General features: G+C 56.0%; 1 protein-coding gene across 4 annotated transcripts in view; it reads left to right on the forward strand.

The window, feature by feature from the left end:
• The window catches only part of SUN2 (Sad1 and UNC84 domain containing 2), an 18,340-nt gene continuing 1,643 nt past the window's right edge, over window positions 1–16,697 (forward strand). Inside the window, exons 1-17 of one of the 4 annotated variants that reach the window (XM_027540762.1) lie at window positions 1–162; window positions 3,666–3,831; window positions 4,677–4,864; window positions 5,248–5,385; window positions 6,083–6,178; window positions 6,535–6,628; window positions 7,587–7,657; window positions 9,725–9,852; window positions 11,423–11,680; window positions 12,335–12,412; window positions 12,870–12,913; window positions 13,468–13,633; window positions 13,997–14,218; window positions 14,506–14,590; window positions 14,952–15,067; window positions 15,189–15,356; window positions 15,709–15,801. In XM_027540762.1, coding sequence (XP_027396563.1) covers window positions 3,704–3,831; window positions 4,677–4,864; window positions 5,248–5,385; window positions 6,083–6,178; window positions 6,535–6,628; window positions 7,587–7,657; window positions 9,725–9,852; window positions 11,423–11,680; window positions 12,335–12,412; window positions 12,870–12,913; window positions 13,468–13,633; window positions 13,997–14,218; window positions 14,506–14,590; window positions 14,952–15,067; window positions 15,189–15,356; window positions 15,709–15,801 — 2,073 coding nt within the window. In that variant the 5' untranslated portion in view covers window positions 1–162; window positions 3,666–3,703. Of the gene's footprint in view, window positions 229–3,665; window positions 3,832–4,676; window positions 4,865–5,247; window positions 5,386–6,082; window positions 6,179–6,534; window positions 6,629–7,586; window positions 7,658–9,724; window positions 9,853–11,422; window positions 11,681–12,334; window positions 12,413–12,869; window positions 12,914–13,467; window positions 13,634–13,996; window positions 14,219–14,505; window positions 14,591–14,951; window positions 15,068–15,188; window positions 15,357–15,708; window positions 15,802–16,697 lie in introns of all 4 variants that reach the window. The other 3 variants (XM_027540760.1, XM_027540761.1, XM_027540763.1) reach the window with 3 other exon arrangements.

Below are 16,697 nucleotides of genomic sequence, written 5' to 3' on the forward strand. Positions count from 1 at the left end.
ACAGGCGCACACATACACACTCGGCCACGCGCGCGCCGTCCGGCCCCACGCGCGCAGCGCAGTTCAGCGCGGGCCGCATTGTCCGCCTGCCAGCCCTCCTGCCTCTTCTCCCCGAGCTCCCCGGGTCCCCGCGCCGACCGCCGCTCCCCGGACTCCGACACGGTAAGGGGGGGCGGCGCGGCGGGCCTCGGAAGCCCCCGGCCTTGTACGGAGCAGCGGCGGAGGCAGGTAACAGCCGGCCGTGGGCCTCTGGTGGGCGGGCGCGCCGGGCGAGGGTGATGGGCCGGCCTCGCCCCCTTCCCCGCGGGTCCCGGGCCGGCCTGACCCCGGGGTCATCGTCAGGCCACACCGGCCAGAGCCGAGCTGCCCAGGCCTGGTTCTTCCTCTCCAGCCAAGCTGGGCCAGGCTGCAGCCCCGCCCGGAGCACGCCCCTAGGCCAGTCGAGAAGGGCCAAGCGGCAAGGCCGTCCTGACTCATCGCCGCCGCGGCCGGGCCCCCGCCTCCGGGACTGGCCGCCCCACTGGTCGGCCCAAAGGGCGGATGTCTCCGGGCGGGACTTCCCCGGGCCGAACCTCCCCAGGAGGAGGGAAGCGGAGACCCGGCTGTCCAAACCGGCCCAGGCCGGTGCCTGCGTTTTCGTGCCAGTTCGGCAGTTTCTAGGGACTGGCAGTTCTCTGCTTCTTCCGCCGCCTGTCAGAACTCTGGTAATAGGGAGGAGGCCCATTTTGTTCAGTTCTAAAAAAAAAAATAAAAAGGCAAACAAATAGGGGGCGGGAGTGTTACTTAGAGCAGAGAGGCAGGGACAGGCGCGTGGTTGGTAAAAAAAAAAAAAAAAAAGAGAGAGAGAGAGAGAAAGAAAAATCTCCCGCAGGTTCAGCCAGTAGGGCATGAAGGGAGAAGAGAGTTAGCACCTGGAGCGGTTTGCCCATCCCACGAGGGAATGCGGTGTGAAAACGTCAGGCGGAGATTGCCAAGATCTAGGTTAAGTCCGAAGAGTGGCTGGATACTGCCATATAAGTTTGTGATGAGGGCGGGAAAGGTGAAGTTGAAAAAAGGATGTGGTCAGCTCAAAAGTGGGGAGGGATGTTTTATTCGAGGATATCTTAACTGTGTGTGTGTGTTGCCGGGGCGGTGTCTTCTGATATGCAAAAGATTTGAGCTCCTAGAGGCTCACCTCTTGTTTTGTTTTGGAGGACAGAGCCTTGACCTTTTTCATCTTGTGAAACCCAGGCTCAGTTTTGTGTTAGCAGTTATAAACTGTTTTGTGATAGCAGAACCCTAGGAGAAAGATGAAAAGGCACCCCTCTGGGAGGGTGTGCACTGCTGATGGTTTTCAGCAACCCCTCCCCCAGCCCCAACACACACACACCTCTCCATCTACATATTTCTTTATATTCTTGCCAACGGCAGCCTGAGTTCTGCATAAACATTTTGCTTTGTTCCTGCCCCAGGGCAAAAGCTTCATCAACTTTATCAGGGCAGGGTTAAGAGGAGGAGCCTGTGCCTGTGTGGGCATCTGGAGCTTTCAGGTAGGGAGGGTAGTAGTGGGGGTGGAATTACCTTATAAGGAGTTGAATATAGAAAAGGACCCAGGCCAACTTCCTGCTGTGGCTACTACCAGTTGGTCCCTTTACCAACCTCGGCCTAAACCAGGGATGATGCCAGGTGAGCATCCTACCTGTGAGGACACCAATAAGTCCCAAGACATGAGACTGCTTATGTTCCAGAAGAGAACTTTGTAGAATTCTCTAGCCAGACCAACTAGATCTTCCGGTTTCCATAGTGAGTTGGGATGTGTTAGAGCCTATGGCCACCTCACAACCCAGAGAAGTAGTAATTTAAGTATCAACCAGGAGGGGCTTCCATGGTGGCTCAGTGGTGAAGCATCCACCTGCCAACACATGCCAGGAGACATGGGTTATATCCCTGATCCAGGAAGATTCCACATGCCAGAGCAGCTAAGCCCATGCACCAGCCCTCTGCAACAAGAGAAGCCACTGCAATGAGAAGCCCGCGCGGCTGCAGCAACAGAGACTGAGCACAGCTTAAAAAAAAGTATCAACCAGGAATATTAGAAGTGATAACAAGTCACAAGTACTACTAGGGCCAAAGTGTAACAGTGACTTTGTAACACAGGCCAACAAAGGCACCATGTTTGGAGTGCTCACAGGGTTTATCAGAGATTCTGAATTTGGGTTTCTAGAGCTGAAAGGTTTATTAATCCCCCTGTGTTGTAGAATGCCGCCTTTTGCCAGGTTTTTTCACCTTGGCCTCGTCCCAGAGCCTTGGTTTCCACCCACTGTGGTGACTGGTCTGGCTGGTAGAGGCTGTAATCTCACACAGTAATCTCACACAGCTGCTCCACTGGCCTGTTTTGTTAGTTTGTTAACCAATATTTGTAATGTAACAGCTCTGTCCACAGCCTGTTCTGAACATAATTTTTTTTTTTTAAAGTCACTCAGTCGGTTGGACTCTTTGCAGCCGTGTGAACTATACAGTCCATGGAATTCTCCAGGCCAGAACACTGGAGTGGGTAGCCTTTCCCTTCTCCAGGGGATCGTCCCAACCCAGGGGTCGAACCAGGTCTCCTGCATTGCGGGCGGATTCTTTACCAGCTGAGCCACCAGGGAAGCCCAAGAATACTGGAGTAGGTAGCCTATCCCTTCTCTAGCAGATTTTCCCGACCCAGGAATCGAACCAGGGTCTCCTGCACTGCAGGCGGATTCTTTACCAACTGAGCTATCAGGGAAGCCCTCTGAACATAATGGAGGCTATGTAAGACTCTCGTTGGGGACACAGCAACACCTTTCTGAAACAACTTGAAAACTTCCTGGTGGAATGGAAATATCCAGGCCCCAGCGCAGCACACCCTCTGCCTCTGTCACTTACAGCCTGGGTTACTGATCTATGGGCAGGTTACTGATCCTCTCAGTGCCCCCGGGTTCCCCACTGTACAGTGGGAGCGGTGATACCTCCCTTGATCATAAGGATCAGAGATGAGTATGTCAGGACCCCGTACCCAGGAGGCATTTAACTGAGTATTTTATCACCACCGTCAGCATCATATCAAGAGGCACTGATGTTGCAGGCCAGTAATCACTAATAGGCTAGGCACGCAGGCTCTAGCAGAATGTAAGCGGGGGTTACCGTGGAAAGGTTTTCTGGAGTCAGAGTTTGACTGGGGCTCTGAATCAATGGATACAGCTACAAAGAAAGAAATGCATGTCCCACTTAAGGGAAACAAGCTAGAACAAGAACGGGCACAGCTTTAGGACTGGGCAGCCCAGTAAGAGGCTGGACTGGAGAGTCTGCAGGGCAGCAGTGAGGAGCGGTGTTTATTTAGCACCTGTAGCTACCTAGCTACGAGCTCCGCCTCGTGTCAGAAGTTGCAGAAGGCCCAATTCTGGATCTCGGAGCTCAGCATCCAATAATCTGAAAGTTTGGAAATCCTATGAACCTGTTTTGAAAGAGGCTGGCAGAGTGCAGAGGGCTGCAGGTGGGCGGGGCGGGGATGCTTAATCAACGCCGGGTCTCGCCCACATGTCAAGCTCTTTGGTTGAATGCAGAGGGGTGTGTGTTTGCTGGGAGGCTGTGTCTTGTCTTTCCTCCCTGCCCCTGCCACGCCGGCCCCTGGAAGCCTCACCTGGCCGCCTTTCTCTCCCCAGACTCCCTTCAGGGGAAGGGTCCCCCCGCCCACCTCATCATGTCTCGGCGAAGCCAGCGCCTAACGCGCTACTCCTCCCAGGGTGAGGATGATGGCGGCAGCAGCAGCAGCGGAGGGAGCTCAGTGATGGGGAGTCAGAGCACCCTGTTTAAGGACAGCCCTCTCAGGTAGGGGCTCACCTCCACCCCCAGCCCGCATGGGTCCCCCGACCCACCGAGCAGATGTCTTGGGCCCTTCACCGTGCTGCCTCTTGCCGTTGTGACTTCCGTGGGCAGAGACCAGACCTTGCCCATGTCCGGTCAGCCACACCTCCGAGGGTGCCAGGGCCCAGTGCTGTTTCTTCTCTCTAAGCTGGGCTGTTTTATATTCAGGGAACAGGAAGTGAGGAGAGGCAGTTTCAAGCATAAGCCAGGCCGGAAACCCCAAAACCAAGTGCTGGGCTCACAGGAACCCCTTCTGCTGTGGATGGCTGTGCCAGACCCATAGCCGCTTGCCTCACCATCCATCCGTCTGTAGGGCCTCAGTAAGGCCAGCGAAGCAGCTGAGGACATGAACAAGTTCAAGGGCACCTGGGACGTGAGCTAAGGCAGGCGTCCCTCCCTCACATCCTGCCCCCTGGCAGGCGCAAGGCCCAGATGACAGCCCCCCGAGGAGGCTTTGAGTAGCTCTCCGAGGCCAGGTCGGCTTTGTCTGGGTTTTCAGTGGGTGGCAGAAACGACTAATCCATCAGGAAGCATGAAAGAACACTGGGGCTTTGAAGTTCGAGACCTGGATTTGAATCCTGACTCCCTCACTGATCTTACCTAACTGCTTGTGAGATTTAGAGATAATGGGAGCACGGAAAGTACCTGCTTTGCGTGGCAGTCAGCAGATGGGGGTTGTTAGTTGCTTAGCAACACAGCTACCCACCCGACCCCCACCTCCCCACGCCACTCACCGTAGGAGGGCAGAGCATTCCAGGCCGGCTCACCTGCCTGCTCTGGCCTCTCCCCTCCTGGCTGACCTCCCACAGGACCTTGAAGAAGAAAACCAACAACTCGAAGCGCCTCTCCCCAGCGCCACAGCTAGGCCCCTCCTCGGACACACACACCTCCTACTACAGCGAGTCCATGGTCAGGGAGTCCTACATCGGCAGCCCGCGGGCCGCTTCCATCGCCGCCTCCCTCACCAGGCACTCCCTCCTCGACGACCCCTACTGGAGTGAGTATCCGCAACCCTCCTCCGGGGCCTTGGCTTCCTTTGGAAATTTATGGTTCAAAATCTACCCCCACCCCCCGCAGGGCGTTCCCTAACCACTGCTGGGCCAGAAGAGGGGTGCCCCACCTTTGGAAATCCTGGGGAGAGCAGCCAGGTGTCTTAACTCCCAGGTCCTTTCAGATGATGAAGTAGCCACGTGTCTGCTCCAGACTTAGGAGACAGGGGTGGGTCCTGGTTCACCCATCCTTGGACTCAAGGGAGCTCAGGAGGGGCTCAGAGTAGATTCCATCTGCCCATCAGAGATGCTCATCAGGGTGTCCCCAAGCACACCACCTCCCTCCTTGGAGCATCTGCCCCAGGAGAACCCCGAGTTCTTCCCTCCGCAGGTGAGGACCTGCGGGTGAGGAGGAGGAGAGGCACAGGCGGCACCGACAGCAGCAAGCCCAACGGGCTCCCGGAGAACAAGCTCTCCGAGGACTTCCTCGGGTCCTCCTCGGGCTACTCCTCCGAGGATGACTACGTAGGTAGGCGACGTCCTCCTTCCCCAGGCTCGGGGAGATGCTCCGCCAGGTTCCCGGGCCTATGGGAAGCCGGGGAGGGTGCCCTGACAGCTTGGGAGAGCACCCATGTCTGGCTGGAGGTCGCTGCTGGGCCACCATGGTACCCGAGCCAGGCTGGGGGTGGTTCTGGACATGCTGGGCTCCGATGGCCAGGCTCCACGAGGCCCTGAGCAGCCTGTGGCCAGTTCCCTTGTTTTGATGTTTCCAGCAAGTGTTTAGTGTGAGCCTTCACACACAGGAGGTGCTTGATTCCTTAGTCCAGTTCTGAGTGGCTTGAGGGACTGCTGGGAAGCAGAGGGAAGCAGACAGGAGTTCGAGGGAAATAGAACGTTGGGAGCCGAGCACGTCACTCCAACAGCATTTACTGACCTGCTGCCTGCCAGCCTGAGTCAGCTGGGGACATGAAGGAGAGTGACACATGGTCTCAGCTCACAGGCCAGAGGAGCAGACAGTGACCGTCTTCCATATTCCAGAGCTCTTAAGAAGGAGGACAGTGGTTAGGACTCTGTGCTTCCACCGCAGTGGGTGTGGGTTCCACCCCTGGTTGGGGAAGTTAAGATCCCACATGCCATGTGGTGCAGCCAAAAAAAAAAAAACAGTTAAAAAAAAATGAAAACATGAAGACAACTGAGCTGTTCCCTCTCCCCCCACCACCCCGCAGGCTACTCGGAGACAGACCACCAGGGTTCAGGGTCACGGCTACGGAATGCTGTCTCCCGGGTGGGCTCTCTGCTCTGGATGGTGGTCACCTCTCCAGGTGGGTGCGGACTGCTCTGTGCACGATCGTCCATTTTCTCCGGCAGTTACTTTCGCCCATCTTTCTGTGGTTGGGCATCCAACTCCGTTACAGAGACTGTAGCGCCACTGGGAGAAGCTTGTTCCAGAATAATCGCTGGGAGCCGAGAGCCACAGGAACACCCTTGCTTGGAAGCGGGATGGAGGGCGTTGGCATCACGGGCGGGTGGTGGGTGGGATGATGGGAACTGGGAGGCGTGGGACAGGACAGAGGTGCACTGGCTGTCAGGGTTGGGGTCAGGGCAGGGAGGGCCGCGGGGAGAGACCCGCAAGCCGATGGTTCAGGGTGGCACTTGGGCTCCATGGGCCCTCTTCCAGGCCGGCTCTTCGGGCTCCTCTACTGGTGGATCGGCACCACCTGGTACCGCTTGACCACAGCTGCCTCCCTCCTTGACGTCTTCGTTTTAACCAGGTGAGCGAAACTGACAAGGAATCAGAAGGCCCTGGGCAGGGGGGTGGCCAGTAAAGCATCTAAACCTGTATGCGACCGTTTCTCTGAAGGGTTTTTCCCCAGTATTTGCTGCTTGTATTAGAGAGCGTGGAGTGGACGCCCAGAGCTCGGCTCTGCCTGACAGAGGGCGGGACGCAGGGTCAGGTTTTGCTCCTTGAATTGGTAGCTCATCAGGGAGCGTTCCAGAACACGGGTTCTTGTTTCTTCTCTGGTACTTCCTGCTAAACACCAGCCCAGCCGAGTCTCAGACAAGCTCGGCCTTACTCTCACGGGCCAGGCCTTAGGCTCTAGCCGGCAAGTTGTGTTTCCCGGCATCGAGGGCGTGGTACTCTTGGCCCCCAGGGTTTCCCATGTTGCATTCAGAAGCCACGAACAGGTGTGGCCTGAGGATGCTGTGGGTCTGTTCCCCAAGTCCCTGACCCAGTAGAGCCAGATTTGGGGAGCTGGTCCTTGGGCAAAGGAAGGAACACTGAACCAGGAGGTTAGTGTCCCTCTGGCCCTAAACCTGGTTGGAGCAGGCAGCCAACTATGCTGAAAAGACGAGCAAGGATGAATTCATGTCACCAAAAAAGGCTCCTCATTTTTCTAAAAGAAACATTGTCTGTTTAAGGAATTAACTTTTTTTTTCTTCTATATTTGCTTGCCTATAAGACCTCTATGTATAAGAGTTTTAGGTTATTCAAGGACCCCAGGATTTATTTTTAATAACATCAATACAATTCAGAGTCAGAACTGTCCCCATCACTCCAAGCTCTGCAGGTAAAGCTCTCAGCATCCAGTCTGGCCCTGGCAAGATGCGAGGCTTGAGGGTGTCCCCTCCAACTGTAGCTCAGCACTCTAGGGACTCCCTGAGGGCACCCAGAGGCCCTGGAGTCCTCTTGACCCCTCCACCCACCCTCTCTCCCCTCCTGTGGTCCAGACGCTTCTCATCCCTGAAGATGTTCCTGTGGTTCCTCTTGCTGCTGCTGCTTCTGACCGGCCTGACCTATGGTGAGTTGCCCACTGTCACTGGGAAGGGAGGACTGTCCTTGTGGAGCCGGGGCTGGTGAACCAGAGGGGCAGGCAGAGCGTGCGCCGAGGGTGGCACTGAGCAGAAATGTGAAAATTGGAGGGACACTGAAAAGCTACAGTAAGCGGAAAGACAAGGCGGGGTCGGATCAAGCCTGGGCAACATCCTGTCTGGCTGTCCTGGGCCCTCTGGTGATCAGCGGATGGAAGGGGCAATGCCCCAACCTGCCGATCTTGTGGGTTTGGGTGTCTCTGTTGGACTGCCTGGCATGTCTAGAGCATCCTTGGAAGCCACGGGGCCAGAAGATGCCCCATTACAGGAGTGCTGGGGTGAAAGGCAGGGACTCTGACACTGTCATTGCACTCACTTTCCCTCCATTCCAAATCAGGATGTAGCGTGGGTAAGTGAGTTATTACTCCAGTAAGGCTTCAGCTGTCTTTAAGATCAAAACAATGAAGTAGGAAAGAGAAGTAAGGGCACTTTTTTGCACCAAGATACTAAATTACATTTCATTTGCAAGATGTTCCACGTTGTCCTGATCTCTATCATTGAACTTTCACAATTTTTTACAGTTATAATCGCAACACTTTACTATGAGCGTCCCCTGTGGCCCCAGGCTCAAAGTTACCAATTTATAACTAAAGACCATGCTTTATTATTATTTATTATTATTATTTTGGTTTTTTTAGCATCTACTGAAGTTGTATTTCTTTAATTTATACCAAAGTAGGACATTTTTCGGAGAAGGCAATGGCACCCCACTCCAGTACTCTTGCCTGGAAAATCGCATGGACGGAGGAGCCTGGTAGGCTGCAGTCCATGGGGTCACTAGGAGTTGGACACGACTGAGCGACTTCACTTTCACTTTTCACTTTCATGCATTGTTAGAAGGAAATGGCAACCCACTCCAGTGTTCTTGCCTGGAGAATCCCAGGGACAGGGGAGCCTGGTGGGCTGCCATCTCTGGGGTCGCACAGAGTCGGACATGACTGAAGCGACTTAGCAGCAGCAGCAGCAGGACATCTTTCCAAGTGTTGATTCCCTTGCTTTTATAAGAACAGCTTGTTCCTATTCAGTGGAAACTGGGTATCACTCTTAAAACAATTTTAATGACTTTATGATCATACAGCGTTATGTTCAGGAAGCACATTCCCTTGTGTTATCTCCGTTTGTTTCACCATCCCCTCAGGGGGTTGGTGGAGCCAAGGTCATCACAACCTCATGAGGAGATGCACATAGAAAGTCTGAAAGGCAGAGAGATGGAGTGACCAGCTCAGGGAGGGCAGTAAGCAAAGGCCTGTCCAGAGGGTCTGACTTAAAGCCCTGTGGTCACATGCTTCCCATTGCACCTGCTCGAGGCCAACAGTTGTGTGGCAAGCGTGGCATCTTACCAGGCTGGAGGCCCCACCGCCAGTATGATTTCTCCAGGTGCATCACCGCCATGCATACTTGTACACTCACACACATGCACACGCATAGCTCAGGAGTAAAAACAGGCGGCTCCTAAAGCAATATGTCTTGTGCTCTGTTCTGGGGCCACAGGCAGCCTCTCTGAGCAGGTGGATTCTGTTCCAGTGATGGCTCAACTATGGCCAACCATTAGAGTCACCTGGGGAGCTTTTAAAACTCATTGCAGGGGGATCCGCCCAGGCCAGCAAGCTCACTCCCTGCCAGGTGGGGCCAGACGCTGTTGGAGAAGCTCCCTAGGTGATTCTGCTGTACAGTCTGAACTGAGAAGCACCTCAGGGCCTCTGGGTTCCATCCCTGGACAGTCCTCAGCTTCCAGTGATTTCCTGCAGGCTTTACCATCTATGGAAAGATGAGGATTCCTGAGGGGATGTGAGAATGCTTATACTCTGTGATCGTCAGGTGGAGGTTGCTGCCTCAGTGGGGGAACCTCCGTCCCTCGTACCACCTTCGACAGGAGCGAGGCTCCCATGAGTGAGATAGGCTAGTGACGAGCGCTACTTGTGAATCTGCCGTGCTCCCTGGCGTGTGCCTCCTCGCTGGGCCCCGGCCCCAGTAACTAACCTCTCCTCTGTGTGCAGGAGCCTGGTACTTCTATCCCTTTGGGCTGCAGACGCTCCACCCCGCTGTGGTCTCCTGGTGGGCCTCGAAGGGGAGCATTGGGCAGCGTGAGGTGTGGGAGTCCAGAGACTCATCCCCACATTTCCAGGTGAGCATCTTAGGGTTGCAGCACCCGCCCCCTCCCCACCACTCTCGGCCTGCATTTGCCATCACATTCCTTGCCCTCACTCCTCCCACTCCCAGCGGATGAGATGCTGCCTGTCTTCTAGGACACCTTCCTTTCTCTACTGTTCGTGGTGCAGGGGCTGGGGGGAAGTTTTGCCTGCACTTAAATGTGACTCAGACCTGTCCTAAAGTTAGTTTGCATCCTACGAAGCACAGAAAACAGAAGGAAAAGAAATAAGACAAATTGCTTTCTTCCTTTTTAATACAGTATCACAAATATTTACTGAGTACCTTCTGGGAGTCAAGTAATATCCTGGTCTGTTACCTACTACCACCAAAATCAGTGCCTTAAGATTACCGGCACTGGAGGGTCACCTGCAGCAGTCCAGTGGTTAAGACTCTGCGCTTCCCCTGCAGGGGACACGGGGTTGATCCCTGGTCAGGGGATTAAGAGCCCGCAAGCGGCAGTATGGCCAAAAAGAAAAGTGCCAGCATTGGACTATCTTGTGAATCCACAGGTCCTCTAGGTAGCTTTTCTGGTCTGAGCAAGGGCAGCTGATCTTCACTAGGCCCCCTTGACTAGAGCATCCATGGTGGACTGGTGCGTCAGCAGGGGTGGCTGGTCTAGGCCTGGCCTGGCCGGGCTGTACCTTTGATGTCCAGCCAGCTAGCCTGGGCTTGCTCTCACAGCAACCGGGCAGGGTTCCAGGAGGGTGGAGTCAGGCCAGACTTCAAGGACTAGGTTCACTTCTGCTACATTCTGTTGGCCAGATTCACGGAGGGGGAAAGAAACTCCCCCTCTCATGGGAGCACCTGGGAAGCCACTTGCAGGGGGTGCAGGTGTGGGGAGGAGGGCAGGCAGTGGCCATTTTCTGCATCTTGCCTTAGACCAAAGATGGATCAGGCCCAGGCCATGCCCTCAAGATGCCTGGGGTCCAAGGTGGCAGGGGTGATGAGTGCATAGACAACAGCAGTGTGTGTGTACAGGTTCTGGGCTCTGCGATGAAGATGTAAAACTCTTTGTCCTCTAATTACTGTTATGTGAACTTTGCTTGCATCCTGCTGAATTTAACTTGGCAGCACATTTTTAACCATTTATTTTGGTGGAAAGTACTTTCCTGACCGTGATGTTGTTATTTCACAAAATAATGTGTTGTGGCAACTTTTTTTTAATCACTAGTAAAGACAGTTCCGTTTCAGGACCAGCTTTTCTGTAAAATGGGGGAAGTAAAGGATGAATCTATCTTTGTATTTACTTTTATCTGCATTAAAAAGTAGTTGCCTAGGAAGGGTTGGTGGTCAGGGCTCTGGGTGGATGGGGCAGAGGTTAGGACCTTGACTTTGCTGCTTGCTTCTTGAGTCATACAAATACTGCCTAGTTTAAAAATGGAATTTTTGAAAGTTGAAAGCCCAACCTCTGTTCCCAGTAGGCTCCTGCCTTTTAATCGAGTCGACAAGCTGTGTGTTTCTGGGACTTCCTTCCGTTTCTCTTTAGGAAGCTCTGTTGTCATGAATGCCTCACCTCTGTGGTTTTTCCCTCCCTGCCCCACCAGGCTGAGCAGCGCATTCTGTCCCGGGTACACTCGCTGGAGCGGCGCCTGGACGCTCTCGCTGCCGAGTTCTCGTCCAGCTGGCAAAAGGAGGCCATGCGGCTGGAGCGCCTGGAGCTGCAGCAGGGGGCTGGCGGGCAGGGAGGCGGAGGTGGTGGCCTGAGCCACGAGGACACCCTGGCACTCCTGGAGGGGCTGGTGAGCCGCCGCGAGGCTGCCCTGAAGGAGGACCTCCGCAGGGACACTGCTGCTCGGATCCAGGTGGGGACAGGAGCTGAGGAGCCTTCCAGCCCTCTCTGTGGGTGGCACCCTGGGTGTGCGGGTAGGGGGGTGAGGCCCCACACCCCTGACATGACTTGGATCCAGGTCGGGGACAGGAGCTGAGGAGCCTTCCAGCCCTCTCTGTGGGTAGCACCCTGGGTGTGTGGGTGGAGGGTGAGGCCCCACACCCCTGACATGACTCGGATCCAGGTGGGGACAGGAGCTGAGGAGCCTTCCAGCCCTCTCTATGGGTGGCACCCTGGGTGTGTGAGGGGGTGAGGCCCCACACCCCGACATGAGGGGCTGCAGTGTGTTGCCGTTTCAGGGTCAGACACTCTGCCACTTGGCAGTTACCTTCTCTAAGCCTTACTTTCCTCCTCTTTGCAACGGAGGCTCTCCTGTCTGCCCTGTCCCTGGTCTTGAGAACAAGAGGTTGTAGTGCATCTGGCACGGTGCCCATGTAGGTGTGGCATACCACGCACACCGAGAGGAGTCTTGCATCTTTCCAGAAAGGCACTGTAGCAGAAAGGCTAGGAGCTGAAGTTTGCAATCAAATAGGCCTGGTTTGAATTTCAGTTACACCACTTACTGGTTTTAAGTGGCCCTCTGAGCACGGCTCACTAGAATCCTCAGCCTCTCTCCTATACTTGATAGGAAGAGCTGGTCACCTTGAGATCAGAGCATCAACAGGACTCAGAAGACCTTTTCAAGAAGATTGTCCAGGCCTCACAGGTTGGTGAGCTTGGGGCTTGATCCAATTCATCATCTCTTCTTGGGCTGAGACACCTTGGCCCCAAAGGGTCTGCTTAGACATAGAATGGGGAGAAGGATGTGTAGTCTCCTGACTTCTGCTTAAACTGAATCCCCCTGGGCTGGAACACTCTGCAAAGACCCCCCCCGGGAGTGTGCCAGAGGACAGGAAGGGCTACTTTCAAGTGGCCTGTTGTGCTGGGTATAACATGCTGCATGAACGAGTGAACGGCTGAACGCCTGAGCACAGTAGTTACGGGGTGAGGCTCGCATCAGGACATCAACTGGGAGGCCAGTGTGACATTTGCTGAAACAGCCAGGAGGCTCTGGGGTGGGGATGTGGTTAAGCAGAGACCCCAAAAGGAACAGATCCTGCTCTGGGAGACTGATTGCTGTGAGCCCGACAGTCCTTGAATTGGTGCCTTTTTCCTGCTTATAGGAATCTGAGGCTCGACTCCAGCAGCTGAAGTCAGAGTGGCAAAGGTAATGGGCACTTCCGTCTGTCCTAGGCTTGCTCATCTCCAGCCTCCCCATTCCCACCTCCAGACAGGACTGCTGGGCAGAAACCCGGAGCAGAGTTCTGTGTCCCAGGCTGAGAAGATGGTGGACCATCTTCTCAGGACCATCTGCTCAGAGCCTGTCCTTGAGGGGCAGTGGCGGTCGGGGTAGGGGATCATGGGCACTGCCAGAAAATCGGGATTCCTGGGTTCATTTATAGATACACCATCTTTTCTGTGCTGCCTCATGCTGGCTGCCTCCTCGTGTCCCAGACGTCCATACTGGTGGAGGATGTGAGAGCTGAGGCAGTGAATTCTGGATCTGGGCTTAGGAGGGAAGCAGGATAATAACTAGCTCCTTGGGATATGCAGGCCAAGAGTAGGCACCAGAGCTGTGTTCTACAGCCTCAGTTTAGAATCCCCGAGAGCAGGCCTCACACTCACGTATATCAGGTGCCAACTAGGGGATCCTCTCATTTGCCTCAGCATAGCCTTACCCCTCACTGGAGACCCACAGTTTACTCTTCTGTTTGGGAGTAGGATGACCCAGGAGTCCTTCCAGGAGAACGCCATGAAGGAGCTGGGGCGGCTGGACGGCCAGCTGGCAGGCCTGCGGCAGGAGCTGGCAGCCCTGACCCTGAAGCAGAGCTTGGTGGAGGACCAGGTGGGGCTGCTGCCCCAGCAGCTCCAGGCCGTGCGGGACGATGTGAGTTGGAACCCTCTGGGTTCCCCAGGAATACCCCTCCTCTGCACTGGTCCTGGGAGTCTGCGAGGCAGAGTGCCTCCTACCCCTGCTCTGGGCACAGATGCTGGCTTTCTTTGATGGAAGGTCTTCCCGTTTTGTCACTGATAATAATATGGAGGGTTGTTCCTCCTTCCCCCCTGTGGCCTGAGCAGGCACGTGCCGGCCCTCCTTTCACTGGAGTGACTACAGAGGGGCCTGTACTCACTGCCTGGCCTCTCGACGCAAGCCAGGTGCCGCCCCCAACCCCCCACTCCAGGCCCCTGCGGTGGCATCTTCCACCTTCCTGGTGAGCCTCCCAGAGTGAGACCTTGTTTTGGTTCCTAGGTGGAGTCTCAGTTCCCTGCCTGGGTCAGTCAGTTCCTTCTTCGAGGTGGGGGAACCCGCACTGGGCTCCTTCAGCAAGAGGAGATGGAAGCTCAGCTGCGGGACCTGGAGAGCAGGATCCTCACCCACGTGGCCGAGATGCAGGGCAAGTCGGCAAGGGAGGCCGTGGCCAGCCTGGGGCTGACGCTGCAGAGGGAAGGCGTGATTGGGGTGACCGAGGAGGTGAGGACTCTGTCCCTGGACCCCCCCCACACACACAGTGCTCTCCTCCTGGGAGCCATAGAGCTGCAGTCCCACCCAGCCAGCTCCCTGGCAGGTTCCAGGACCTAAGTAACATGCAGAAGCCTCCAATGTTTGTTTTCGGGCCGGTGTGAGGGGGCAGGGGTACGCCTGGGGAAGTGCCACGTGTGTCTGGACATCAGGGGCTCGGTCTGCGGGTCTCTGGCCCGACAGTGGGCAGAGGTGGATGGCTGGCATCCCCATCACAGCTGCGCTGGCGCCTGTTTCAGCAGGTGCACCGTATCGTAAACCAGGCTCTGAAGCGCTACAGCGAGGACCGCATCGGGATGGTGGACTACGCTCTGGAGTCGGGAGGTATGTCTAGCTCGCCTCCCTTTGCTGGGCCCCCTTGCCCCACACTGACAGGTCCCCTGGCATCTGCTGGGGCAGCCGTGGTGCTTAGCAAGCAGGGCTTGAGGTCAGCAGAAATCAGCCAACCCAGAACTCACCACAAAGGCGAGTGACTGTGGGAGAAGGCAGGATACACTGAGCGCCATCCTTCACCGCGGCGGGGCTGACGCTTACTCTGCTCTGTGGTCTGGGTCAGATGTAAAGACCTGTCCTGAGGGACAGTAGTCTCTCTTCAGCCTCCCTTGGCTGGCAGCTAAGCCTGGGTCTCCCTCCCCTTCTAGTGTCCAGCCCCAGGCGCCCACCCTGCTTTTCTTCCCTGTCTCAGGGGCCAGTGTCATCAGTACTCGATGCTCCGAGACCTACGAGACCAAGACGGCCCTCCTCAGCCTCTTCGGCATCCCCCTGTGGTACCACTCCCAGTCTCCCCGAGTCATTCTCCAGGTGGGACCCTGAGCGCCCCGTGTCGCCTCCGTGGCTGTCCCACCCTGGGTCATAAGAGCTGCGCTTGGGGCAGGCTGTCTTTGCCACATGCCATGTGCTGACCCGCCTTTTTCCCCTCCAGCCAGACGTGCACCCGGGCAACTGCTGGGCCTTCCAGGGTCCCCAGGGCTTTGCCGTGGTTCGCCTTTCTGCCCGCATCCGCCCCACTGCTGTCACCTTAGAGCATGTGCCCAAATCCTTGTCGCCCAACAGCACCATCTCCAGTGCCCCCAAGGACTTTGCCATCTTTGTGAGTATCCCTCCTGGGGGCTGCGGGGCTGGGGGTCTCTATCAAGGATACAGCTAGGGTCATTCTTTGGCTGGGCGGCAGGGCATAGATGTGGAAGACAGTGCCAAGGTGGGAAATGGCAGTTCAGTGTTTCTGCCTCAGGCTGCAGAGAAAAAAAACGGGAGGCCTAAGATGTTAAGCAGCTTGTCACAGATCACACAGCAGCCCTGTGTCCAGAGCTCAGGACCCCTGCAGTCCCCAAGGAGGCCAGTCCCTGCCCTGCCAGATGGCAGGGGGCCAGGGGGAGCCAGGAGGGAAGGCCTTCCTCCCTGGGGGCCCGCAGCTAAGGGCAGGGTCCTCCCTTCATCTGCAGGGGCTCGATGAGGACCTGCAGCAGGAAGGGACGCCCCTTGGCCAGTTCACCTATGACCAGGACGGGGAGCCCATTCAGACGTTTTATTTCCAGGTAAGGAGCTTCGGGTCTGCTCGCAGAGGTGATGTGCTTATTTTCCCATCCATTTGCCATATGTTTTCTGAGTACTTACCCCGTGCCAGGCACTGAGTGTCCCAAGTGAGAAGCCACAGCCCGGCCCCCCCACAGCCTGAGATATGAAACAGAAAACGTCCAAGCGGCGTAGGGCAGGGCCCTTCCAGGTGGGGGACGTTGGGGAAGCTGTGAGGGCAGGTGTCTTGAGTGAGGCTGTGGCCCGGCAGGGTGTCACGCGGCACAGCCTGGCTGGGTCTCAGACAGGGGCCTCTTGCCTCAACCTGAGTGGACATCAGTCTCCTAGGCCCTTGTCAGAAATAGCTTCCCAGTCTCCAGCCCAGGTGACCTGAGAGCCACCCCAGAGGAGTCCAAGTGCCGGAAACTGGGTGAGGTGGGGGAGGGGCCGAGGCAGGAGGAGAGGCAGGCCTGGCTGCCAGGCCAGAGAATTCCAGCTCGCGGCCGAAAACAAGCGTACAGGACAGAGGCTTGATGGGAACTTGACAAAAAAAAGAAACTCTGCTTAATTCATGGTGAAGGAATTCTTTTTCAACATCAGCATATATCAGACTCTCCTAAAAGGTAGTCCTGCTCATGGTCAAAAGGAGCTCCTGTGAGTTTTTCCCAGTTCACGATGCATCGTGCTCGTGTTCAGTTGTAAGGTTGTGTTTCTGTGGCCGTGGGTGCCTCACGCAGCCTTAACGTGCGTTCCCGGCCCCTGCAGGACCTCAGAAGGCTCTGGGGCTTCTTGGTCCACCCGCTGGAAACTCTGTTCCAGGGCCTGAAGACAGGATTTTTGAAGTCTGGTTTCTCTGCAGAGGCCTGAGGGAGAGGGTGTCTGGCCCTGGGTATGGCCGTCTCCCCTCCAGTCTGCGAAT

The sequence above is a fragment of the Bos indicus x Bos taurus genome, chromosome 5 (genome assembly GCF_003369695.1).
Source record: "Bos indicus x Bos taurus breed Angus x Brahman F1 hybrid chromosome 5, Bos_hybrid_MaternalHap_v2.0, whole genome shotgun sequence".
NCBI lineage: Eukaryota > Metazoa > Chordata > Mammalia > Artiodactyla > Bovidae > Bos > Bos indicus x Bos taurus.